This window comes from Lactuca saligna, chromosome 8 (assembly GCF_052625555.1).
Source record: "Lactuca saligna cultivar CGN05327 chromosome 8, ASM5262555v1, whole genome shotgun sequence".
NCBI classification, from domain to species: Eukaryota; Viridiplantae; Streptophyta; class Magnoliopsida; order Asterales; family Asteraceae; genus Lactuca; species Lactuca saligna.
This window is the reverse complement of record NC_136424.1, coordinates 70491024-70518863: the sequence shown is the minus strand read 5'-3', so window position 1 is coordinate 70518863 and position 27840 is coordinate 70491024. Positions and strand designations below refer to the sequence as shown.

At 41.8% G+C, this 27840-nt stretch overlaps 3 protein-coding genes across 3 annotated transcripts; 2 read left to right on the top strand and 1 right to left on the bottom strand.

The window, feature by feature from the left end:
• Positions 1–13533: 13533 nt before the first annotated feature.
• On the top strand, positions 13534–17110 carry LOC145010986 (uncharacterized). Its single transcript, XM_078969587.1, has 3 exons — positions 13534–13669; positions 13826–13907; positions 14635–17110. The coding sequence occupies exon 3, from the start codon at positions 14700–14702 to the stop codon at positions 16932–16934; it is 2235 nt and encodes a 744-aa protein (XP_078825713.1). The 5' UTR covers positions 13534–13669; positions 13826–13907; positions 14635–14699; the 3' UTR covers positions 16935–17110.
• Positions 17111–18494: 1384 nt separating this feature from the next.
• Positions 18495–21078, top strand: LOC145011575 (calmodulin calcium-dependent NAD kinase-like). The gene is made up of 8 exons (XM_078970315.1): positions 18495–18924; positions 19007–19230; positions 19314–19378; positions 19467–19688; positions 19787–19913; positions 20024–20346; positions 20479–20623; positions 20796–21078. The coding sequence occupies exons 1-8, from the start codon at positions 18630–18632 to the stop codon at positions 21036–21038; spliced, it is 1644 nt and encodes a 547-aa protein (XP_078826441.1). The 5' UTR covers positions 18495–18629; the 3' UTR covers positions 21039–21078.
• Positions 21079–21272: 194 nt separating this feature from the next.
• On the bottom strand, positions 21273–22412 carry LOC145013020 (uncharacterized). The gene is made up of 2 exons (XM_078971825.1): positions 22220–22412; positions 21273–22116 (listed from the first exon to the last, which is right to left on the bottom strand). The coding sequence occupies exons 1-2, from the start codon at positions 22352–22354 to the stop codon at positions 21466–21468; spliced, it is 786 nt and encodes a 261-aa protein (XP_078827951.1). The 5' UTR covers positions 22355–22412; the 3' UTR covers positions 21273–21465.
• Between the last annotated feature and the right edge of the window lie 5428 nt (positions 22413–27840).

The following is a 27840-nucleotide window of genomic DNA, read 5'->3' as shown; positions in this document are numbered from 1 at the left end:
GAATGGGTAATCAGGTTTGTTTGGTTTGATAAAGTTAATAAATTTATTTATTGTAGGTTGAAAACCCTATGTACTCACTAGGTTTCCCAACCTGACCCACTCAGTTTATTTATATCACAGGAGTTGATATGAAGTCATATTACACTAAAAGATTAAGGAGATATAAATCACTAGTGATAATGAATGTAAATGTTGTTTATGCTTATGTTTCTGTATTGACGATGACATCCCAAATTTTGTTTAAAATGAATAAAATTACTTTTCTTCGGAAATGCTTTGATAACGTATTTATCATGTTTCACTGGGAACAAATTCCGCAACATTTTTATTAAAATAGGTACTCTGATTTTTATAAAGCATAAGCAAAATCGGTCTTTTATGGCCGTGAAAATGGGGATGTCACACAAAGCTTAGTGAGTTCCCCCAAAATACCGATACTCATCAAATAACACATATACAAATAACAGCATGTAATGGGTCCACACATTTACAGACTGGATTACCCCTGGGCCCAATCGACTCTCTAGCTTCAAAATCAACCCTAAGGGTTTCTGGAAGTCAAAATCAACTTATAGCTTGTTGCCTAAGGCTGTCAATGGTTGCACACCGATTAGGGTTGAGAAATTCGTATTTTTATAGTTTTTGCAACACCACGACGTGGTAAAGGTCTCACCACGACCTGGTGTTCGAGTTCCTTATTGCACACGAACACGTAAACTTGCACATGAAGAAAATCCGAAATTTTTGGTTTTGTTGTAGGGGTATAGCGCACCTTCTAAAAGGGCATCACACGTCTTTTACTAATTTTCGCGCTTTTGTCATTGTTCATCCCTTTCAGCCCCGTTTGCCTCTTTTTGCATCTCAACTTTGATTTTAACTGTATTTAAACATTTCAAATCATAATAAGTATCATATATTTTAAAATATAACATGTTAATCAAATATATTCAGATAATAACCTAAAATATATAGTTAAATAATGTCATATCATGGCTTGTCTGGTCAATGGAATCATGTGTCATTAATAACATTGTACTTTTGATATTAGTAACTGTTATAGTACAGTACCAACCACATTTAATACCAATACCAATTTCATTCGATATAAATATCAACTACATTAGTAGATCAAGAAGAGGAGAAGGAGATCAGCCATCTTTGAGTCATTTCAACACTTTCCTTGAGGTATATCTCGTTTTCCCCCTGTTTCTATGCTTAAGATCCCATTTGAGACACTCTTGAGCAATTCTTCAAGCTTGTTTGTGCTTAATGTTTCGTAATAAGTGGATTAACCTTTAGATCTAGGCAAGATTGAGCTCTAGGAGCTCAGATCTGTTAGCTTTATGGCCCCATGTGGCTTGTTCATCCTAGATCTACCCTTTTGAGGCATTTTGCACCCTAAAATCCACATTAGTGAATATCCACACGTAAAGTTGGAAACTTTACGTGTGATTTGTGTCCTAGAAGCCCAGATCTATGAATGGCAAGGACTGAAATCGAGTAAATCGGTGTATTTGGTGGATGCATGGCGGCGACTCGGCGAGTCGTATTGGCGACTCGGCGAGTCTGGTCGCGAGTCACCGATTTGGTCCCTTCATGATGTATCGAGTTGAGCCGTGAGTCACAGGGGGTGACTCGGTGAGTTGGGAGCTGAACTCACCCATGTTAGGACTCGGCGAGTCAATGCCCTGACTCGGCGAGTCCAAGGCAATCTTCATAGATCAAGAGCAGACTCGGCGAGTTGTTCATACAACTCGGCGAGTCTTAGCATAAAGTGTTCTTCGGATGAAGATGAACTCGACGGGTTGTTCATACAACTCGGCGAGTAGGATGAAGGAGTTGAATGGCAGTTAGAAGATGAACTCGTCGAGTCATAGCCCAACTCGACGAGTAGAAGCAGGGACTCCGGACAATCGTCTGATAGGGACTCGACGAGTTGGAGAGCCAACTCGGCGAGTCGGGTCAATTGAAAGTTGACTCTAACATTGACTTAGAGCTAGACCAGGGGTAAAATGGTCATTTTACCTAAAGGACAGTTAGCAGTGTTTGATTGAGTATGTTGTGGGAATTGCAGCCGGAGGACTCCCGAAGCAGCAGCAGTCAGTTAGTTCCCGATCAGTTCAGCAGCTACTTTGAGGTGAGTTACCTTCCTGTAGCGGAGGGTCTAAGGCCACAATGTCGGCCCACCAGTAGGAGACATATGATAGATGATTGTCTTTGTGAAATCATCTAGGTTTGTTATTACCTGTTATGTTATATGCTATCATGATACGTTATATGCAATAGTAGTAGAGTTCGGTCGTTAGGACCGCTGGGTAGTCAGACACCCCAGAATTATCTGACTGTATGTGATGTTATGCTTGTATGTTGGTCTGTTATGTTATGCGATAGAGGTAGCGGGAGGGGACCAGTCCCCGAGGATCGGTTGTTAGGACCGATGGGTAGTCAGCACCCCAGAATGGCTTGACATGGGTAGTCAGCACCCCAGAATGGCTTGACACGGGTAAGACGGCACCCCAGAATGGCCGCATGGGTAGGTCGGCACCCCAGAATGGCCGTACCGGGTAGTCAGGCACCCCAGAATAGCCTGGCAGTACGTATGTTATGTGTTTGCATGGTATGTGGTACGTTGGGGGAACTCACTAAGCTTTGTGCTTACGTTTACAGTTTTGTTTTCAGGTACCTCTGCACCGAAGGGGAAGGAGCCAGCGCGGTAGCGGCACGTCATACACACACTCTTCGGTTTCCGCATTTACGAGATTTACTGGGATTGTACTCTGATATTTTGATGGGATGTATGGTTTGGCCTTTTAGAACATGGTTACGATGTGTTATGGTGTGATCAAACAATGTTTTTATTTATTAATGTTTTCTAAAGTAATATTTTAAAATGAAATTTTCGGACGTAAAAATTGGGTCGTTACAAGTTGGTATCAGAGCCCTGGTTTGAGGGATTCGGACACGCCTTCGGGAGTGTCTGGACTCAAATCGAGGGATTGAAAGATTTTCCAAAAGAAATTGTTCTTTAAAACCCGGAAAAGAGTCATAAGAAAGAGCAAAGTGTGTGACGTGCGCGACCGGCCGAGCTCAAGTAAGTATTCTCCATAGTACCCATACAAGTTTATGTTATGTTTATCAGCTTACGTAGAACTGCATGTTAGTATAGGCTAAGGATCTAGGAGTGATGCCTTATGTGCCTGCTTATGTGTTACAGCTTTATGAATATTGCATGCTAGAATTGAGTAGACGGCAGTAGGATAGCCTGGTTAGGTTATGCCTGATAGTATGAGCTTAGCATCCTATGTTAAGTGTCGTTTCTTGTTAAAAGAATAGTTTTGGCTTGAGTCTGTTTTTCCCTTATCCGAATGCTGCTTGCTTCGTGCTTGGTGGGATTCTGAGTAATGGGAGTTAGCCACTAGGTAAACACGTCACACCACATGTAATCAGGGTTGAATAATCCCAAAGTATTGGAACTGGCCCTATTGCGCAGCTCTTGTTTGAGTCCAACCGTTGTAGGGACGGATCTTTTACTTGAAGGATTATCTAATCCTCATCACATGTGATGGTGTTTAGGTGGTGGCTAACTGGCATTATGAGGAGACCTACAGCAGCTGAGGACCAGTCGTGTTGAACTTGAGTTTTCCCTAGGGCAAGCCTAGGATGAGAATAACAGAGAGTAGTAGTAGTAAAGGGGAGCTGGTGGGGTCGAGGAATTCCTCGGAGAAGGTACGGATAGATGTGGAAGGTAGTATGGGCCCATACTACTGAAAGCAGAGGATCCGTACCCGAGCCGAGGAAGGCCAAGACGAGACCAAGGACCCTGTAAGTAGTTGAGATCCCTCAGAAAGTAGCAGTACCACTAATGATTATTATGATGTTTTGCAGAATGGTGGTACTTCGACCGAGACCGACAGATGGCGGGTCAGGAGAGGGGTCAGGTTCAGGATCAGGCACCGAGCCGATTGATGAGAGGCTACGTGAGTTCATCACGTCGGAGATCACTAGGGGCATCCTTGAGTTGACCCCCATCATCTTTGGGTCGATCAAGGAAGGGATCGTGGAGTTGATGGAGGATCGCCTATGGGCATTCAGGAGCGACTTGGCCTCTAGCCAGTCGGGATCTCGCACACTGTCCTTCAAGGACTTCATGGGCAGTGGTGCACCGGATTTCCATGGGGTGAAGGACCCCATTGTCGCCAGGCGGTGGATTGCGGATATTGAGTCCGCCCAGTTGACCAGCTTCTGCCCCGAGGGGTCGAAGGTGAGGTACGCAGCAGGGTGTTTACGGGACCGAGCCCGGGATTGGTGGGAGTCAGTGGGTGACTCGTTGGGGGCCTCGGCTATCGAGGCAATGACCTGGTCAGACTTTGTGGTTAGGTTCAGGGCAGAGTTTGCACCAGCGGTCGAGCTTCAGCAGCTGGCCAGGGAGTTTCTAGACATGAGGCAGACGACAGAGACCGTGGCGGAGATCACCGCCAAGTTTCGGGAGAGGGCTTTATTGGTGCCCCAGTATGCAGGTGACGAGGATATGAGGAGGACTCGTTACCATGATATGCTACGAGCTGACATTCGGGAACATGTTAGCTTTTCGGCTTGCCCTACCCTGGACTCCATGATTGCCAGGGCTAGGGAGAGAGAGATAGATTTGGAGCACATCCGGAAACGGAAACTTGAGGATGGTCAGGCAGCAGGGGCTTCGGGGAAGAAGCCCAAGGGATCAGATGGGAGGCCGAAAGGCCAGTCGGGACCGAGCCGCTGCAGGAGGTGCGGCAGGCCGCACGAGGGGGCGTGCAGGATGGGATCGTCAGGCTGCTACAAGTGCGGCAAGTTTGGACATATCAGCAGGGATTGCACTGCTCCTGCGACAGTTATTCAGACATCAGAGTTGCTGTGTTTCCACTGCAACCAGAGGGGCCACAAGAAGGCCAATTGCCCCATGTTGACAGTTTCAACACCAGTGAAGGCGCCAGCTCCAGCGACCCTGCGGATCACGGATGGCCGTCAAGGCAAAGCAGAGGCTCCAGTGGTGAGGAGTCGGGCATTTCAGTTGACTGCCGAGGAGGCACGCGCCGCGCCCGATGTGGTGACGGGTATGATTCCTTCCTTCTATCTTTTATTTTACGTTGTTATGATATTGATATGTGCTCCGTATGTATACATGTGTAATAGGATCGTTCCATGTGAACGGCATCCCGGTTCAGGTATTGTTCGACTCGGGTGCATCCCGATCGTTCGTTTCTCTTGCTCTTAGCAAGAGATTTCATGAGACTTCAGGTGAGTTAGATTGCCCGTTAGAGGTAGAGATTGCTGACGATCGATCGGTGCGAGCATCGATGGTGTTTCAAGATTGTGTTCTGCGACTGTTTGAGGAGCGTTACCTGGTAGACTTGGTTCCCATTCCATTGCGTGGGAACAAGGTGATTATTGGTATGGATTGGTTGAGCCCTAATGGGGCAGTGATAGATTGCGCGCAGCAGCTAGTGCGAGTCAGGACCCCAAGTGGGGGAGAGTTAGTGATTCATGGAGAGCGGCCGCAGTGTGGACCCACTGTATGTTCAGCAGCGAGGGCTAGGCGCTACCTTCAGCAGGGATGCGCGGGTTATGTCGCGTATGTGATGGATACCCGGGAGGCGGGTAAGGCGACCGTGAGCGAGGTCCCGGTGGTTCGAGATTTTGCTGATGTTTTCCCGGAGGAACTACCTGGGATACCTCCGGAGCGACAGGTGGAGTTCAGGATTGACCTCATTCCCGGTGCGGCTCCGATAGCCAAAGCACCATATCGGTTGGCTCCTCCCGAGATGCAGGAGTTGTCTACGCAGCTGCAGGAGCTACTGGACAAGGGATTTATTCGGCCGAGCAGTTCACCCTGGGGAGCCCCGATTCTGTTTGTAAGAAAGAAGGACGGGTCGCATCGGATGTGTATAGATTATCGGGAGCTGAACAAGGTAACGGTGAAGAACCGATACCCGCTTCCGAGGATTGACGACCTATTTGACCAGCTTCAGGGAGCATCTTGGTTCTCCAAGATTGACTTGCGTTCGGGGTATCATCAGATGAGGGTCAGGGAGGAGGATATGCAGAAGACTGCGTTTCGGACGCGCTATGGTCATTACGAGTTCGTGGTGATGCCATTTGGGCTCACCAATGCTCCTGCCGCGTTCATGGACCTCATGAACCGCGTGTGTAGACCGATGCTGGATCGGTCTGTGATAGTCTTTATCGATGATATCTTGGTCTATTCCAAGACTCGGGAGGAACACGAGGAGCATTTGAGGGAGGTATTGGAGACCCTGAGGAGGGAGAGCTTGTATGCCAAGTTCTCCAAGTGTGAGTTTTGGTTGCGCGAGGTGCAATTTCTTGGACACCTCGTCAACCAGAACGGGATTCTGGTTGATCCGGCCAAGGTTGAGGCCGTGATGAGATGGGAGGTCCCGAAGTCTCCATCCGAGATTCGGAGCTTCCTGGGATTGGCGGGCTACTATCGGAGATTTATCCAAGATTTCTCCAAGATAGTCGTACCCCTGACACGATTGACGAAGAAAGCCGTGGTCTTTCGGTGGGGACCCGAGCAGCAGGCTGCGTTTGAGATGCTGAGACAGAAATTGTGTGAGGCACCGATCCTAGCCCTGCCTGAGGGCGTAGAGGATTTTGTGGTTTACTGCGATGCGTCCATTTCAGGGTTGGGCGCAGTTCTGATGCAGAGGGGGCATGCCATTGCCTACGCTTCGCGGCAGCTCAAGCCTCACGAGGCAAATTACCCGACGCACGATTTGGAGTTGGGGGCGGTGGTCTTTGCCCTCAAGATTTGGCGGCATTACCTCTACGGGGTTCGATGTACCATCTACACGGACCACAAGAGTTTGAGGTACCTCATGGACCAGCCGAATCTGAATATGAGGCAGCGTCGGTGGTTGGACGTGGTGAAGGATTATGATTGCGAGATCCTTTACCACCCGGGGAAGGCCAATGTGGTGGCCGATGCGCTTAGCCGCAAGACGGTGCCGATCAGGGACGTCTGTTTGAGGATGACTGTGGTGACTCCCCTGTTGGAGCAGATTCGGGAGGCTCAACAGGAGGCTATCAAGGAGGAGCATCGGAAGAGCGAGCGTGTGGTGGGTCAGGTTTCCTCCTTTGATTATGATGGCAGAGGACTTTTGACATTACACCGTAGGGTGTGGGTGCCGTATCACGGTGGCGTGCATCAGATTTTGATGGAGGAGGCGCACAAGTCCCGATTTTCTATTCATCCCGGGGCGACGAAGATGTATAGGGATCTTCGTCCGGATTATTGGTGGCCTTGCATGAAGCGGGATGTGGCATGGTACGTCGAGCGGTGTTTGACCTGCAGGAAGGTCAAGGCCGAACATCAGAGGCCGCATGGCAAGATGCAGCCGTTGGACATTCCACTGTGGAAATGGGAAGATGTCACGATGGATTTTATCACAAAGCTTCCCAGGACCGCACCGGGAGTGGATTCGATTTGGGTCATCGTGGATAGATTGACCAAGAGTGCTCACTTTATTCCAATTCAGGAGAGCATATCGGCCGAAAAATTGGCCGACATCTACATCAGGGAGATTGTGGCACGGCATGGGGTGCCAGTATCGGTGATCTCGGACAGAGATGTGCGTATTACTTCCAGATTTTGGAAGAAATTCCATGACGAGTTGGGCACTCGTCTGCATTTTAGCACCGCCTTTCACCCACAGACAGATGGTCAGAGTGAGCGGACCATCCAGAATTTGGAGGACATGTTGCGGGCGTGTGTGTTGGATTTCGGTGGTAGCTGGGATACCTATCTTCCCTTGGCTGAGTTCTCCTACAACAACAGCTATCACGCGAGCATTGACCGACCACCGTTCGAGATGTTGTATGGGCGGAAGTGCAGAACCCCGATATGTTGGGGGGAGGTTGGCCAGAGAGTCATGGGAAGCACCGAGGTGGTGCTAGAGACGACCGAGAGGATCCAGCAGGTTCGGAGCAGACTTCAGACTGCACAGAGTCGGCAGAAAAGCTACGCCGATAGACGTCGATCCGACTTGGAGTTCCGAGTCGGGGATATGGTCCTCCTGAAAGTGTCGCCTTGGAAAGGTGTCATTCGATTCAGGAAGCGGGGCAAGTTGGGCCCAAGGTTCATCGGGCCGTTCAGGGTTGCAGCCCAGGTGGGCAAGGTAGCGTATAGGCTGGATCTGTCAGCCGAGCTCAGTCAGATCCATAGCACCTTCCATGTTTCGCAGCTGCGGAAGTGCCTGGTGGACGATTCAGCAGTAGTACCGTTGGAGGATATTCAGGTTGATGACAGCTTGAATTACATTGAGCGCCCAGTCGCAATACTTGACAGAAAGACCAAGACGTTGAGAAACAAGAGGGTAGAACTAGTAAAGGTGCAATGGCAGCACCGCAAGGGTTCGGAATGGACTTGGGAACCGATGGACGAGATGATGGAGCATTACCCCGAGCTGTTTCAGGACCGGGCCGCAGACTTCGAGGACGAAGTCTAAAATAAGTGGGGGAGATTTGTAGCACCTGGTTTCCAGTATGTGAATTTTATTTGAGCATTGCCCTATTTTAGCCTTGGACTCGGCGAGTCATAAGGTCCGACTCGCCGAGTAGGGACGAGACTCAGGACACGTTTAAGTGGGCGACTCGGCGAGTCCATATCCGGGACTCGGCGAGTCACCGCTGCTGGATGAAACCCTAAGTTTCAAGGGTTTGCACCCTATTTAAACCCTCATTCCGCCCCACCTCGTCCCCATTCACCCCCAGAACTCCCCCAACATCGTTTTCCCTTATTTCCTTGAGAGATTGAAGTGTTCTTGGTGTGTTCTTGAAGGTTTTGAGGAGAAAGAGGAGTAGATCAAGAAGAGGAGAAGGAGATCAGCCATCTTTGAGTCATTTCAACACTTTCCTTGAGGTATATCTTGTTTTCCCCCTGTTTCTATGCTTAAGATCCCATTTGAGACACTCTTGAGCAATTCTTCAAGCTTGTTTGTGCTTAATGTTTCGTAATAAGTGGATTAACCTTTAGATCTAGGCAAGATTGAGCTCTAGGAGCTCAGATCTGTAAGCTTTATGGCCCCATGTGGCTTGTTCATCCTAGATCTACCCTTTTGAGGCATTTTGCACCCTAAAATCCACATTAGTGAATATCCACACGTAAAGTTGGAAACTTTACGTGTGATTTGTGTCCTAGAAGCCCAGATCTATGAATGGCAAGGACTGAAATCGAGTAAATCGGTGTATTTGGTGGATGCATGGCGGCGACTCGGCGAGTCGTATTGGCGACTCGGCGAGTCTGGTCGCGAGTCACCGATTTGGTCCCTTCATGATGTATCGAGTTGAGCCGTGAGTCACAGGGGGTGACTCGGTGAGTTGGGAGCTGAACTCACCCATGTTAGGACTCGGCGAGTCAATGCCCTGACTCGGCGAGTCCAAGGCAATCTTCATAGATCAAGAGCAGACTCGGCGAGTTGTTCATACAACTCGGCGAGTCTTAGCATAAAGTGTTCTTCGGATGAAGATGAACTCGACGGGTTGTTCATACAACTCGGCGAGTAGGATGAAGGAGTTGAATGGCAGTTAGAAGATGAACTCGTCGAGTCATAGCCCAACTCGACGAGTAGAAGCAGGGACTCCGGACAATCGTCTGATAGGGACTCGACGAGTTGGAGAGCCAACTCGGCGAGTCGGGTCAATTGAAAGTTGACTCTAACATTGACTTAGAGCTAGACCAGGGGTAAAATGGTCATTTTACCTAAAGGACAGTTAGCAGTGTTTGATTGAGTATGTTGTGGGAATTGCAGCCGGAGGACTCCCGGAGCAGCAGCAATCAGTTAGTTCCCGATCAGTTCAGCAGCTACTTTGAGGTGAGTTACCTTCCTGTAGCGGAGGGTCTAAGGTCACAATGCCGGCCCACCAGTAGGAGACGTATGATAGATGATTGTCTTTGTGAAATCATCTAGGTTTGTTATTACCTGTTATGTTATATGCTATCATGATACGTTATATGCAATAGTAGTAGAGTTCGGTCGTTAGGACCGCTGGGTAGTCAGACACCCCAGAATTATCTGACTGTATGTGATGTTATGCTTGTATGTTGGTCTGTTATGTTATGCGATAGAGGTAGCGGGAGGGGACCAGTCCCCGAGGATCGGTTGTTAGGACCGATGGGTAGTCAGCACCCCAGAATGGCTTGACATGGGTAGTCAGCACCCCAGAATGGCTTGACACGGGTAAGACGGCACCCCAGAATGGCCGCATGGGTAGGTCGGCACCCCAGAATGGTCGTACCGGGTAGTCAGGCACCCCAGAATAGCCTGGCAGTACGTATGTTATGTGTTTGCATGGTATGTGGTACGTTGGGGGAACTCACTAAGCTTTGTGCTTACGTTTACAGTTTTGTTTTCAGGTACCTCTGCACCGAAGGGGAAGGAGCCGGCGCGGTAGCGGCACGTCATACACACACTCTTCGGTTTCCGCATTTACGAGATTTACTGGGATTGTACTATGATATTTTGATGGGATGTATGGTTTGGCCTTTTAGAACATGGTTACGATGTGTTATGGTGTGATCAAACAATGTTTTTATTTATTAATGTTTTCTAAAGTAATATTTTAAAATGAAATTTTCGGACGTAAAAATTGGGTCATTACATTTACCCTCGTTTACTTTTTTCCTACTAATTCCCAAATATGCCATCATTCTCTTAGTTATTTTTTTAAACATCATATGTCCATAAAACAATCATCGGGAAAAAAAACCTTTACCAATAAATGAAGATAACTTCACCAAAAACATATGGTAAAATGAAAAATGAAAGACAATATCAAAGAAAAATAAATAAATAATGCCCATTATTAACGAAGCACTGCCAAGGTAGTTATTCTTGAGACACATAAGATACATAGCAAGAACTACTGTAAGTGATGCTACATCTGTGTAGTAAAGAAAAGTGAAGAAGCAATGAAGAAGGTATAAGGCTAGAATAAATGCATAGAGAGTTGCTTTTTTGTCATCAAGTGATGGCTTTAAAGATTTGATTATATCATGACCAAAATGCAAGCTCATTAAAACCAAAATAAGATTATAATAAAAAAAAATATAAATTCTAGTTTTCTCGAACTATGCCATCATTTTATCATATACTCTCCATACATCATTTATCTAAACAGGAATCAACAGGAAAAAAGGAAACAAGGCCGAAAATCGATTTGCAATTTCAATGTAAACAATATCCAACAACTACAAGTCTATAAAGAACTTTTAGTAAAATCTACAAAAAGAATGAACAAATGGAAAATTAGCTGCAAAAAATCTAAAACTATGGTGAAACTTACAATCCAGAAGGAGTGGTTATCATAGAATCCCAACTTTTAAAATTTCCTACACAATACTGTTGGCATTGAGGAACATGAAAATTTTCATCCTACATCAACATTCCAGACATTTCAACCATAAATGAAGAAAAAATTACCTTTTTAAGAAGCCAGGTTTGTTCTCTGAGAGGTTTAAATCCACCACGAATAGAAAGGATGTAAATCTCATTAGGTTGAGGATGAATTCATAGGTGATAAGTGGGTAGTTGAGTCGCAATTCAAGACCTAATATTAATCAAACATCAAAAGGAATTTTAACTAATAACTAATACTCAAATTAGGAAATCTTAAAGTTACACAATAAAATATAACAAAATCCATTACACAAGAAATTTCCTTATATTATACATATGCAATAGTAAAATATGAGCATAAGAACTTTGTTAAGTAAAAAAAAATCAAATAATTAGTCATGAATTATAGAAGGATTTCTGGATTCCTCATAGTAATAAGGAATTCCTTGAATTCAAGGTTCAGAGACAAGGCTGATGCGGTTTGTCCCAAAAATAGCTACAGTACAACTGCATTAAGACATGTCCTTGTAAACTTGTATAGAGGTAGAGAGAAGACAGATAATTGTCAGCCAACCAAATAGACTAACCTAAATCAAAAAGCATAGACAGTCAGGAAGAAGCCGGTAAAGACCACTCTGTGCAGGTATGATGTTGAAGAAGCAACCCTTTGTGTTTGGACGCAGCAAAAATTTAAGGTTTGATTTGCCCTAAAACCATCTCAATCACATATATGTAGTTATGGTTCGACTACAGGAGAGAAAAATGATGTTATCGGAGCCTAAGGGGGAGCGAAAATTAATTAAAGTTTTCTTCCCTCTTACAATGTATTTGACAGCAATTAAGCCTTCCATCTTCATTAGTTTTTTGTTCATCAACCTAAACAAACACAACCACATGAGAAAGAGATGTATCAATAACAATATACTGATATTGGCATTTTCATAAACACTTGGAGTGCATCGTTTGAATAGATTATGATGATTACTAACCTTCTCTAATAAATCGAATTTAGGAATGTATTGGGCACCACGGGTAGTAGGACGATACCACCAAAACAGAAATCTTCAGAGCAAGCAGCGGAACCGGCCTTTGTCTTCTTCGTTTCCCTTCAACGACACAAACAATAGATAGGAACTTCAAAAATAATCCAACACCAAAAGCAGTAGAGTCGGGTTTTACACAGAAATTATGTATTTTGCATGGAGAAAATATCATAAAATTCGAAAGAATACCTGCTTCAAATTACTTGGACGAGAAAGAAAGAAATTTTGATGAAGACGGATGGGCGACGTCCGACTTCACCTGAGATGGAAAATCCACGACTGTAGAGAGCACTCAAATATTGAGGCCTTGAAGAGGTGGTGACATCATCTGAAATTGTGAAGTTAGGATGTGAACGGAAGATAGCGGCAATAAGAGGTAGGATTTAGCGTTCGATGGCAATGGAGATGACGGTCAGCGAGAAGTACCTCCGATTTTGATTTGTTACCCTTCTGATTCCGATGAATGAACAAAAGAGAGTGAATGAGGAAATACCCACTCGTTTGATTCAATGGAGGTAAAGAGAAAGAGGGAAAAGGGAGAGGCAGTGGCGGTGGCGTTTTTATGAAAGAAGCGGATGCGATCAATAGACCAACATATGGCAATCGAGCCGATGACTCACATCTATTTAGCCTAAGTCGATGAACAGTTCATGGCTCAGCCGGGTACTGTTTAAGCCAACCAGCTAAACAGCAAGCCACAACTTGAAACCAGCCACCGAAAAGAAAAAGCTGTTTGGCAAACTTAAAACCAGAAACTGTAGCTAAGAGCATTGTGATTTAATTATATGTATAATATTTGGTCATAAGAATTAAATATATTCGGAACAAGAAGTTCAAGGATAACAATCTAGAATAAAGTTATACAAAATAAAAAGTTTACTACCTTCTTAGATCGTTTTCCCTTTTTTCTAAGATCTTTTTAAATTAAATAATAAAGAAAAATCCAACTCTCTTATTTGTAGATAAAAAAATTATAACTTTTTTAAAACAAAATAATATAATCTTTAAAAACTTGGGTTAAATGAGAAGTGGGCCAGTGTGGAGGTGGGGGTAAAATGGGGAGTACATAAAAAGTTAAGAGGCATGTACTAAACGGGGGACCTAAATGCCCACTTTTTGGAAGAGAGAAAAAACCCTAATTTTTTAAGATCCGATACGATACCCCTATCATTCTTCGTTCCCCAATTGTGCCCTTCGCTGCCCTTTTTCTCTGCCGTTCCCTCAGCCCTCTTTCAGGTATTTCACCTCTCACTCGCCCCGCCAAATTCAATTCCCATCTATCCCCCTTTTACACCCACTCCAATTTCAAACGTTCATACCATAATCATCTGATTGTTCTTTTACACTCTCCAAATTATGCATCTCTTCTCACCATATGTTCGTCTTTTGCAGGTTCCTTTTAGCTTTTGTTCTTGGAACTGCCAATTCGTCCCCGAATTTGGTGTTTCTTATCGCGGGATCCGTTGGGATTTTGGTAGGTCTTCTAATTGTTTGTTTGTTATTTGACGTATTTGTGTGTTTTTGTTTAGTTTTTGTTCTTCAACCTACTTTTGTTCTCCAGATCTTTAATTTCGGTCTCGACGTTCCCACGGTTTGACTCTTGGTGCGAAATTGTTATCTTATTTTCATCAAATTTAAAGCAAACATGATCATATGCTCAGTGAATTTAATGCATCTATTTGTTCCTTTCGTGAAATTTCAAAATCTTAGTATTAATTAGTGAAGTAGAAAGTAATCTGACTGAAACTCTAAGTGGATGTATCTCTTTTTTCTGGAATTGAGGGCGTAATTTGTTATTATTGGGTTTCTGCAAGTTAAGAGGCGTTTGGATATGCGATTTTGAAGTTGCAACTTGAAGAATTAGACAAGCATAGCGACTAATTCTAATAAGTTATCCCAATAATCCGTTTCCACGGCTCCTTACACCCTTTTTTGTTAGATTATTTTGACTTTAAACAATCAGAAAATCAGAATCATAATACGTTTTCTACGAACACTCTAAACTAATCATTGCAAATTAAAGCCCTGATACAGCTTTAAACGCGCACCAAAACCCAAGAAGAGTTGGATTTTAAATAACAATAGGTGAAAGATATTTAATGAATTATTAGTTTACTAATTGATGTAGCTGCTTATGGTCTTGATGAATGAAGATTCCTGATTACTGATTATCATGCTAATCAAAGATTTTGTTGTAACAGACTATTTGATGTTTCTTATCTTGTGGATTCGAGAGTTCTTCTGAAAGTGTTGTGGATAATTCACAATGGAAAACCATGAGATGATGATTGGTCCAAGACCGAATATATCACTGGTTCAAAACCAGCAATTGGGATTAAGACATGGTCAGAATTTGGTAGTCGGGCAGAATCAGAATCACAATATGCAATTATCGCATCCCCACAAGCATGAAAATGGTAATCAAGATATGCATCTAGACCGTGATTACATGACAGCTATACCACATCCACAAAACCTATCAGATGCAACCGAGTATGATGACAGCAATCATCATCAAGACAACAGATACAACGAAAATGATGAAGATGGTGATGATAATCTCAATCATCATATCAATCAAGACACAGTCAAAAACCATGATTCACAATTAGTTTTATCCGAAAACCTAGACATCGTGGTGCACCAACACCCGCATCATGAAATGGGTCTGGTTCCTATATCGGTTCAGCATCCGGATCTTGTGGTGACAACACCTGTGATCCAGACCCGAACTTTAGTCCCTTCACCAAACTACGAACTCATGGTGGGTCAAGAATTTCCCGATGTTACAAGCTGTCGAAGGGCACTAAGACACACTGCCATCGCGCTCCATTTCGAGATCCAAACCGTTAAATCTGACAAGACACGGTTCACCGCCAAGTGTGCGAGCGAAGGCTGCCCGTGGAGAATCCACGCCGCCAAGCTGCCCGGGGTGCCCACTTTTACAATCCGCACCATTCATTCCGAACACACGTGTGGTGGAATCGCGCACCTTGGCCACCAACAAGCTTCGGTCCAATGGGTCGCGAATTCGGTTGAACAACGGTTGAAAGAAAACCCGCAATGTAAACCGAAAGAGATTCTTGAAGAAATTCATCGTGTTCACGGGATTACATTATCATACAAACAAGCGTGGAGAGGTAAAGAGCGGATCATGGCTGCTTTACGGGGTTCTTTTGAAGACGATTACCGTTTTCTCCCTCAGTATTGTGACCAAATTAGACGCACGAATCCCAAGAGTATCGCGTCTGTTTATGTAAACCCTACGGACAATTGTTTTCAACGGTTGTTTATCTCTTTTCAAGCTTCGATTTATGGGTTTTTAAACGCGTGTAGACCGTTGCTCGGGCTCGATCGGACCGTTTTAAAAAGCAAATATCTCGGGACGTTACTTTTTGCGACGGGTTTTGACGGTGACGGGGCGTTGTTTCCGTTAGCTTTTGGGGTTGTTGATGAAGAAAATCATGAAAATTGGAATTGGTTTTTATTAGAATTACATACTTTGTTAGAAATAAACACGGAAAATATGCCGAGGCTTACATTTTTATCAGACAGACAAAAGAATATAGTCGAGGGAGTGGAATCGAGATTCCCAACCGCTTTTCACGGGTTTTGTATGCGACATTTGAGCGAAAGCTTCCGGAAGGAGTTTAACAACTCGATGTTGGTCAACCTTTTATGGGACGCCGCTAACGCGCTAACTGTCATGGATTTTGAATCGAAAATTCTTGAAATCGAAGAGATTAGTCAAGAAGCCGCGTATTGGATTCGACGGATTCCTGCACGGTTATGGGCGACCGCGTATTTCGAAGGGACACGGTTCGGTCATTTGACGGCTAACATAGTTGAATCGTTTAACGCCTGGATTCTAGAAGCTTCCGGGCTTCCGATAATCCAAATGATGGAATGTATACGGAGACAGTTGATGACTTGGTTTAACGAGAGACGTGAAGCGAGTATGCAGTGGACATCGATTTTGGTTCCGAGTGCGGAAAGACGGGTCTCGGAGGCGATTGACCGGGCCCGGACTTATCAAGTTCTTAGAGCAAACGAAGCGGAATTTGAAGTTATATCCCATGAAGGGACGAATATTGTTGATATTAGGAACCGGTGTTGTTTGTGTCGTGGGTGGCAGTTGTACGGGTTGCCATGTGCTCACGCGGTGGCGGCTCTGCTCTCGTGCCGCCAGAATGTTCACCGGTTGACGGAAAGTTTTTTCACCGTGGCGGCGTATAGGAAGGCCTACTCGCAAACGATTCATCCGGTTCCTGATAAAACACTTTGGAAGGAAATGAGTACGGGTGACATGTCACTAGCGGAAGGTGGTGGTGGTTGTGTGACGGAAATTGTTATTAATCCTCCGAAGTCTCTCCGGCCACCGGGGAGGCCGAGGAAGAGGAGGGTGAGATCGGAGGATCGGGGGCGGGTGAAGCGAGTCGTGCATTGTAGTCGGTGCAATCAGACTGGCCATTTTAGAACAACTTGTTCGGCGCCTATATGAATATATTTTAAATCGGTATGGGTAGAGGATATTATTATTAAATTTTTTTTAATGTGAAATAAGGTGAGTTTTGAATAATCATTTAAGATGTGATAATGGTGTGGTAGTTTAAGAGTATATATCGATTGAACTTTGTAATATTTTAGGGAGTATAAGATATATGGTGTTTAAGGCTATCTGTGTGTAGTATAGCATCTGCTATGTGAATATTATATAAAGTGGTGCAAATTTGCTTTAAGATAAGCAGATTTTGGTTTGATTCGTGTTTGTGATAGCATTTGTGAACAAGTTCATGAACAGATATTGAACACATAAACAGAAGTGATGAAACTGCAACTTTGTAGACTTTCAGAACATTCATAATCTGAAGTGTGAAAAGGATTATCCAATAATCTCAAATAACATCTTGCCCTTGGAAGATACGAAATTTACAACCTTAAGTAATTGGGTTGTTTAAATCAATTTTGGTGAAATTGAACGGTTCCTTTCGTAGAACACACTGATCCGCATCTATTTTTAAGTCAATTCTTATGTCATCTAAAATAGATTTTAGTTTCGTTCATTTTAAGACTAAATTTACCTTGAAACTATGTACTAAAGCACAACATTATAAGTGACTTACACAATGTATAGTGACGTTAAGAATAAAGTCATAAACAACAATAAATACACACACAAAAGAACACAATATTTAACGTGGTTTAGTCAATGTGATATATGTCCATCAGACAAAAAAGGTATTCTTATTCACAAACTTGAAAAAACGATAGTGCTATATAAACCTTGGCTTTTAGCCATATTATATAGGCAAAGTACAAAACATAATGTCATAATCATAACTAAAACAACAGGGTCGAACCCAACTATACAGATCAACGCACGTCCATACCACTGGGGCTCCACATCCCCCATGGATATCGGGTATCGGGTTTCTTTACTCTGTTTAGACGGATACCAATTCTTAAGTCATATTTAACAAATTGACGAAAAAATGATCCCAAAATAATCTAAGTTGAAATATTTTTCCAACTTATGTTAAAAGACATAAAAGACAATGCGTATAGAGCTCTTATGGCATTATTCAAGATCTGATTCATCCGACTTCACTGAGTTCAACTTTATAAGGACTCAACTCGAGATTAATAACTTTTGTATATACAAACCATTCAGTTGTTCTAAAAAAATCTAGCTTCTTGAAACATGTTTTAGCTAGCATAATAATTGCATATATTTTCAAGCTATATTTCAAATAATTGAGTTTGCTCTATCAAATATAAGTTTTCACTAATATTCTCGATATTATATTCGATTAAAATCTTCAAATTAAGAAGACTTGTTGAGCTATCAAATTGAGTTCAAACTTAGTTTAATATACTGCTCTACCAGACTTTAAACGGTTATAGTACGAAATTACATGTCCCAAATATTAATAGGTTTACCTTTCTTGTAACTTAAACATATTTGCCTTCTAATAATTATTGCTATCGATAGAATTATATTTCTTAAAACATCTGACCACACAATAAAATAAATTTAATTTACTTTCATTCACCTATGAAACGATTTCCCTCTTCCATCTCCCTCGCTCTCAAATTCATCTATTCTGCAACTTTTAGATCCAAAATTTTCCTCCCATTCATCACCTTCCCCTGCAACACAAATCCAAATCTCAAAATTCAAAATTTAAACTCAAACATGGAGAAATGTGAAGAAATTGCATGGGAATTGAAAGAATTTTTTACATACAAAATCCTCCCTTATCTAGATTATCTTAACAACGTTGTAAAAGAATATCTAGAGTATCTTTACGACCACGATAAACCCACCTACGCACAAATCATCTTCGCATCCTTAATCGGTTTGATCATTGCTGCCGCAATGCACATTCGTCTCAGAAAGTTTCGGACTCAGAAGATCATTCCATGGATTCGTGTTGGTGTCTCAAAGGCCCGCCAGCCATTGAAGCTCGAGAGATTCCCTCATTATGTAGGTATAAAAACCGTCCACCATTAACTAAAATCATTTCGTGTAATTTGAAATTCGTGTTTATGTGTCTGTATGAATGAATTCAGCTCGGCAGATGGGTTTTGGTGATGTCCAACAATGTCCGTACCTCTGCAAATTAGCTTCCGATTACATTAGGAAAGAAGAAGGATGTGAAGAAGACATGTATTCGTTCTTTGTAGACGATCCATTTGCAGATACATTGTTCATAAAACTTGTCGAGGAATTTGAGAGATGTATTCTCAGTTACTTTGCGTTTCATTGGAGCCATGCTTCTTACATGATCAGTCAGGTACAATTACAAAACGCATAAGTTTCGTTTGGTGTTTTGGATCTACTTTTTTACCAAGTGATTATCGATTACTGAAATTTCAGGTGTTAGGACCTGATACACACGAGCCAAAAAAGAAGCTCAAGAACATAGTCATGCAAGCCACAAGGTACGATCTTTTGGAAATCGAATCCACGAATCATTCAGCTGAATGTAAATGATATTGTGATATTATAAATTTGTTTGAAATGAGACAGGGAACAAAGATTCGAAAGGGTGACAAAGAACCTGAAAGTGGCAAGAGTTTTCACGACATTAGTGGAGGAGATGAAGGCAATAGGCCTTGTTTCACCTGACGATTCACAGTGTACTGATGTAATGGTTCCAATGGCACACAAAGATCGTAGTCCTCTTCTTCTATTCATGGGTGGGGGGATGGGAGCAGGAAAGAGCACTGTTCTTAAAGAACTTCTTAAAGAGTAACACCCTTTTTTTTTTCTTGTTTAACATAAACGATGTCTGAATAAATTATGGTGTATGAAGTTTTATGATGTTGGTTGGTGTTGAATGTGGACAGACCATTTTGGGCCGGAGCATCAGCAAATGCTGTTGTGATAGAAGCAGATGCCTTCAAAGAGTCTGACGTCATTTACAGAGCTCTTAGCTCCAGAGGCCACCATGATATGCTTCATTCAGCTGAGCTGGCATGCCCCCTCTCTCTTTCTCTGTTTCTTTTGCAAAACAAGACTTTTGTGACTGGATTCTTAAAGTCATAGTTAGAATAGTTTGGGAATAAATAGATGATGGATGACAGGTACATCAATCGTCTACGGATGCAGCATCGTCACTCCTTGTAACAGCATTGAACGAAGGTCGAGATGTGATCATGGATGGAACCCTGTCGTGGGTCCCATTCGTTGTGCAGACGATAACCATGGCCAGAAATGTACACCGCAAACATTACCGTATGGGACCAGGTTACAAGGTGAATAGAGATGGGAGTGTTATTGAGAACTATTGGGAACAACTTGATGAAGAAAATGAGTTAATTGATGGTAACAAGAAAAGAAGACCATATAGAATAGAACTTGTCGGTGTTGTTTGTGATCCTTATTTGGCTGTCATAAGAGGCATAAGGTAAAATCGATTAAACCCTTTTATTACATCTCATTCACATAAAATTAACCTAATTTCAGTTTGAGGTAAATTACAAAAATCAATTATACTGGAACCAAAAATACAATTTTCTCTATTTTTTTATGTTAACAGGAGAGCCATTATGTGCCGAAGGGCTGTGAGGGTCCGGTCACAGTTAACATCACACAAACGATTCGCTAAAGCGTTCATGACATACTGTCAGCTTGTAGACAACGCCCGACTTTATCTAACTAACGCATTAGAAGGACCACCCAAGGTAAATTATATAATCTAAGTTTAGTTGGTTTTATTGTTTTTTCCTTTTTGGGTAAGACAAAAATATACTATAATACCTCGTTGCAGTGGCATTAGTGGTAGACTAGTCTCATATCGAACACATAGTATATAGAAGTTTGTTTTGTTTTGTAACGGAAAATATGTGTTTAAAGTTGATAGGATGGAAAGATAAAGACAAAACGTTATTGGTCGATCCAGACGAAATAAAGATCTTGAAGACAATTGAAAGGTTGAACGAGAAAGCAGATTCAATATACGAACTTTATAAGCAACCCAACCCAGCATTCAAACGTGGTTCGGTTTGGAAAGACATTGTGATGTCACCTTCAAGATTAAGTATCCAGAATGAACTCAAGTATTCCATTCAGAAAGCTGAAGATTTGAAAGAACAATGAAATTTTGAAATCAAATAAGAGAAATGTCTTTTTCGTTAAAGTGTATTTAAACAATTCATATATTTTGAACGATGAAATTTTATAGTATATAATGTAATTCCTTGTAATTGACGCACACAACATAACCAAGTGGAGCTTCGGTTATCGATAAAAACAAGTACGTAACAATCAATTTATGTTAAACTAATTAGATTAATTGAAATGCATAAAAGAAACTTCACTTCATAACGCAAATAAACCAAAGGTTGTGAATGTCAAATTGATCGAGAAAATCAATACATCAAGACTGAAAATTTGTAAATCTTTTCACGGGGTTTCAAGCTAAGAATCACGATACACCCATGGTTTACCAATTAAAAAATTTACAAAACAAACCCTACAAACAAACACAATTTCACTAACAGTCCCTATAATTTAACACTCACGTTCATTTCTTCCCTTTCTTTGCCGCTGTCTTTTTCGGCGCAGCTGGTTTCTTGGCTGGCGTCTTCTTCACGGCAGGCTTTGCTGCAGGTTTTGGGGCCGCAGCGGTTCTTCCCGGCGTGGATCTAGTAGATGTCTTCGCGGACTTAGCTGCTGGTTTCGTTGGAGTCTTCGGCTTTGCGGCTGCTTTAGATTTAGCGGCTGCTTTAGATTTAGCAGCTGCTTTAGCCTTGGGAGCCGGAACTGCTTTAGGCTTAGCAGTTGGCTTAGCCTTTTGAACTGTCGCTGTTTTTGGCTTCGTAGCCGGAGCTTTGGCTTTCGCTTTCGGTTTAGCTGGAGCTTTGGCTTTCGGGTCGGCAGCGGCAACCTTTTTCTTCGCCGGTGCTTTCTTAACAGTTGGATTCTTCACAGCTGTCTTCGGCTTCTTTGCCGGAGCAGATGAATCAGCCGTCGCAGATGCATTCTTCGGTGCTAGCTTGAACGATAACTTGACCTTCACAAGTTTACCGGCGGCGGCCTCCTTATTCAATCTATTAAGCAACAGTTTCTTGTAATTCGCGGGAAGATTCTTGTATTTCTCTTCAATAAATTTCGAGATTGCTTGCACACTCGAACCGTTCCTTTCCTTCAACGAAACGATGGCGTCCTTAATCATCTGCATAATCAAGTAAACAGAAAATTCGATGAATAATCCAGTTTATCAAACAATGGAAACCCAAAATCTAAACAAATAAATGAAAACGAAATGTTATTCAAACCTCGGAGTATTGAGGATGCAAAGGAGCATCCTTCGTCTTGGGAGCAGATGGGTTCTTAGCTTTCTTAACTTTAGTCGCCTTTGCGGCTACTTTGGTGGCCTGCTCCGTCGCGACTATTGGTTGTTCCGTTGTCATTTCAACTAGGATTAGGTTAGGGTTCGGGCAATGAAAGATCAGCGATTGTCAGATTCGCGGGTATGCCATGATGCTGGGAAAGCTGAGTATTTAAATAATCCAACTCTGGTGTTTGATTGGTTAATTGAGTCACCACACGGATCGGCGCCTTTACAACATTTTGAATGTGAGACGTTAGATGGTTGTAAACCAACGGCTGAGAATACAAGACGAGTAAGTCATGGGATTCAAGTTAAAATTAGGGTTTGAGTAAAAGTTAGGTTGTGTTTCCATGGTCAATTCGTCTAAGCATAACTCCACCTATACTTAATGGATTATAATAAAATTTTGATGGTTTTCTTGGAAATTTTGTTAGCTTTTGAGGGCATATACTCATTGATGTTGGTTTTTATTCTGGAAGATACTCATTTCACAATTCCAAATCTTTATCGTAAGTGTAAGAATACGAAATTCTTGTCATTTACTAAAATTTGTTATATTCTAAACTTATATGCAATTATCCTTTGGTAATGACTATGCACAAAATTCATAGAGACTTTGGAAAAAAGATATTACAAAGTATTTCATTGGAGATTGATAACAAAATAATTCCAAGGAAACGAAGTCTCAAATTCAAAGTACATTCTTTTGAAGAACTTTCCTTCACACATAGATTTATAATATACATCTCCCATTATGAAAACATTTCCATATTTTCCATATGATAACTCATTATTAATAAAATATTGTTTATTCATAATAATGTCAATGTGGTCCATTCATTACTATACTTCCAACTGTCCTTAAGCAACCAATCGTTAGCGAACCTTAGATCGTTCTTGGTAGTTGTTTAACTACCTTAGTCATATCTGGTTCTAGTCCTCTTAATGCCCTAGGCATTTGTAAAATTAGAACTCATGAATATTATAGCATGTGCAATTGATCTTATACCCAAAGCATATGAGACACGATTCATAATGTCTTACATAAAGACACAATACTTGACCAGTTTTTGTTATAATATTTCCATATATAGAATTTTCAATGTTGAACCACTTCAATATGGTATTCATATATGCTCATGACTAATCTTGATTAATACTTCACTCTAAACTTTTAGATTCGAAATAAAGTATAAGTATCCTTTCATTTACTACAGCGAAACAATTTTTTCAAATTCTGCTACTTTGCAAAAATTATTAACCTTTTGTTTCCTATAACCAGTATTGCTAGCTTGCAATACTTCACATAATAATCATTCTCCCACTATCATGATAATTATATTCTTTATGGCATAACACTTATGCTCCCACTAGCCTTGACATGTACCCAGAAATCAGTTGGACTTCTGGAATTGAATTTCTTTCCAAATATCAGTTTTTCTGATACGAGATGTTTCGATAAGCCTTTATTTAAGCTCATACACCTTTTATAAGAAAACTCATACGTGTGCCTAAACTATTTCAAACCTTACAACAATAAGTTCTTAATGTTCAAACTATTTGCCATTTCTCATAATTCGGTCTATGAAGAGGGATGTCGTAATCATAATCGAATTTGAGAATGCAATTAACACAACTGCTATCTTCTCAAGATATACTTAGTGAAAGTGTTTCCTCACAATCATTTTCATGAATTGGATAGAAACCTTATGTCACTTAGATTTAATAGTGTATATGTTCCTATCCATATAAACTTGTCATTTTCGACCACTATCTTACGACAAGGTCTATGACAAATTCATACTCTTATGGACTGAACTTGTTTAATCTTGATTTCTTGTCATCTGGTAGCACAAGTGGTCCTACAATTGCTTCCAAGTTGTTGAGCAACTCACCCATACAAATCAAATAACTTTCACTGGTCCAGGTGCATTGCCTTATGCAGTCAAATGAGCACTTATAGAACTCACATGCATAGTCAACTTAAATGGAATGGGCACAGAAACAAGAATATGTTAACACGATAGGTTTTAAACCTCAAGTCGTATGCTAGTGATAAACAATAGGTTTATTCTTGATTGAAACTATTCAAGATCATTAAGACTCCCACTGACCTCTTGACATATGAGATTTTCTTATCAAAAAACTTTTTTTGACAAACAAATATTTCAAGAGTTAGTGCGGATTCTTATCAAGAAAGACACTTCATATAATTGGTCTTAGTTGGTCTTTGTCTTATCTAAAACATCACAACTACCAATTTCAAATGTGTTATTAACCTACTTAAGATATGCTACTCAAGGCACAATCTTGGAGTATGTCGCTGTGGGAAATACGGTAGGTCACATGAGGGAGTTTGCCGCACTGGGTCGGGATCAGGCTGTTATAAGTGCGGCAAAACTGGGCATTTTGGCAGGGATTGTACTACCCCTACCCCCACTATTCAGATGTCAGACCTGATTTTCTTTCATTATAATCAAAGGGGCCATAAAAAGGTTAACTACCCCAGGTTGACAGCAGCTGCAGTGCCAATAGTGGCGCCAACTCTAGTGACTACACGGGTTATGGATGGACGGAAGGTCAAGTCAGAGGATCTAGTGGTGAGGAGTCGAGCTTTCCAGTTGATAGTTGAGGAGGCACACGCCGCACCCGATGTGGTGACGAGTATGGTTTCTTCTCTTTGACTTTTAATATATGTTGCTCGTGTCATTGATGTGTTATACTATATGTTTTGTTTAAGACCGTTCCATGTGAACGATATTCCGATGCAGGTGTTGTTTGATTCGGGTGCTACCCGATCATTTGTTTCTCTTGCTCTTAGCAAGAGGTTAACTGAGTCTTCAATCATGTTAGAGTGCCCCCTATAGTTTGATATTGCGTACGACCGATCAGTGCGGGCGTAAGAGGTTTTCAGATATTGTGTTCTAAGGTTGTACGAAGAGCGCTACTTGGTAGATTTGGTTCCCATACCATTACGGGGGAACAAGGTTATCATAAGGATGGATTGGTTGAGCCCCAATGGGCGGTGATCGACTGCGCGCAACAGTTGGTGTGGATCAGGACCCCAAGTGGGGGAGAGCTGGTAATTCAGGGCGAGAGGCCACAGCAGGGACCAACTTTATGTTCAACAGTGAGAGTTAGGCGCTATCTCTAGCAAGGATGCGTAGGGCATATCACCTATGTCTTGGATACCCGGGAGGTGGGTAAGGCGACAGTGAGTGATGTGCCAGTGGTACAAGAGTTTACGGATGTATTTCCAGAGGAGTTGCCTGGAATACCTCTGGAGAATCAAGTAGAGTTTAGGATCGACCTAGTCCCTCGTGCGGCTCCGATAGCCAATGCACCGTATCGGCTGGCTCCTCCTGAGATGCAGGAGTTGTCTATACAGTTGTAGGAGCTGTTAGACAATGGATTCATTAGACCGAGCAGTTAACCCTGGAGATCCCCATCGTGGTTCTCTCTGCCACGTCGTGGTTTTAGTAATTTCCGTGGATTTCCTCATCTCTTGTGTTTCAAGTCTCCAATGTTCTATATATTGTCGCTTTTGGTCCCTCTTTTCGAAAATAATTCTAATTTACTGGAAATAACAATTTAAAGTCATAAGTATCATTATTCTAAACATATTACCAACTTATTAATAAAAATGTCAATAAATATTGCCTAAAATAGGTATAAATATGGCAATATCAAAATACCCCACACTTAGGCTTTGCTTACCCTCAAGCAAATTTAAACTTAACGCTTTATTACTAACATCACATAGAACAATCCGATTCCAGCTCAGCCATTATGCCAAGACCTCAACGCATGCATTTGTGTCTAAAATTTTCCTAAAGTACCCCCCATACTTTAAATACTCACAATCTTCATAAACACTCGCCCACTTCTTTCGAACAATGCTCATTTTATGCAACCCTCCGAATCCATTCGCATAAATATTACTTAACCTCAAAGTATTTTTGTAAAGCCACCCAAGCATACATAAACTAGAGAGTTACAACTTTAAGATACCAATACTTGGAGCACTTGAATTCTTCACTTCTTTGACGGTTTAATCTTGATTTCTTTGAATTCATTTCTTTCATGATTTTTGGCATCTTTAACTTTTGATTCCTTAGAACTTTGATCTTTGATCTTCATACTTTGATAGCTCTAAAATTCTTCAAGAATTCTTACTTTTCAGTAATTTCTCTCTCTTTTTTTTACACGTATAACTCACTTTTTTCACTCAAAATCTACATGCTTAAGCATGGGCGCTTAACTTCAACCTTTATTGGTTAAGACATAACTTTCCTGGATACATTTCAGGTTTAGGCTGCTAAATATATTGCATCCCTCAAACTAAGCGAGGTTATGTTTTTGTTCCATGATTTCACTAAAATAAGGGAGGCCACAAATGCACTATACCGTGTATTGGCTCAACTAAACATTTGAACTTTTATCGGATCATCCCATATGACACTAACAACTACAGTTCAAATTATTATTATTAGATCTAATTATCTAGCAATTTACTTTATACCCCCTACCCCACACTTATTTCATACAATGCCCTCATTGTATGCCTAAAATAAATCAAAATTAAGAAAAAAGGAGAAAAAGGAACAGACTCCCATGGGATAGTGGTGTGAGCATCTCCAAAAGCGTGGAAAACGTGCATCTCGAACATGGACCTCTCCAAAAACTTGGTGTAGAACTGGATGAATATGTAAATAAACAACGAACATGACTCGAAACTTCAATTCTTCAAAGTGGGTGGAAGTATGTAGAAAAATGTGGGAGAGCATACGCCACATTAGTTGTAGGAAGAAACGAGGCAAAATAGTCCTCATAATGATCCCCAAGAAAAAAAAACATGAATCACATCGTGGTGGAGAATACCACGTCGTGACGTTAGATAAAAACGTGAACATACTGCATCCCATTTAGCAGGCCACGACGTGATGTAAGAAGCCCACGTCGTGGAAACTGGACGTCAAGAAAAAATTCCTCGTTAATTTATTCATCCTAGTAGCCTGACCAGTGTCTTAATAGGTTAAGACTATTCTATGTAAATATACTTCCATACTATAACCTCTATCCCTTCAACGTACCCCACACTTGTCTTTAATTGTGGGTTTCGACTCATGACTTTAACCAAACCTTGACTTGAGTAGACACAACTCTTGACTCAGCCTTATGTGCTTCTGAAAATTCCCATGCTAATATGAAAAAAACGGAACAATCCAAAAGAAATAAAAGAGTAACATAATAGTTTAACCAATTCTTACAGCACAAACCAAATGCGAACATAAAAGAAAACTACTTAAAATAAACAAAAGAAACTAAATAGAAAAGAAATCAATCATCGTCATCTCGTCCCTGCATTCCACTCGATCCTTCCCCATCATTATGCGGATTCAAAATCTCCTCCCATGTTGGAAAATAAGGATAACGAGGTGGCATAGATGGTGGCCGGGTCACACCCAAATGTGAATAAATACCCTCGGTAAGCTGAGTATGATAGACAACATGCCCCCGGAGGTTATCAAAATAAGTTCCCACCCGACTCTGAAAAGGGTCGGT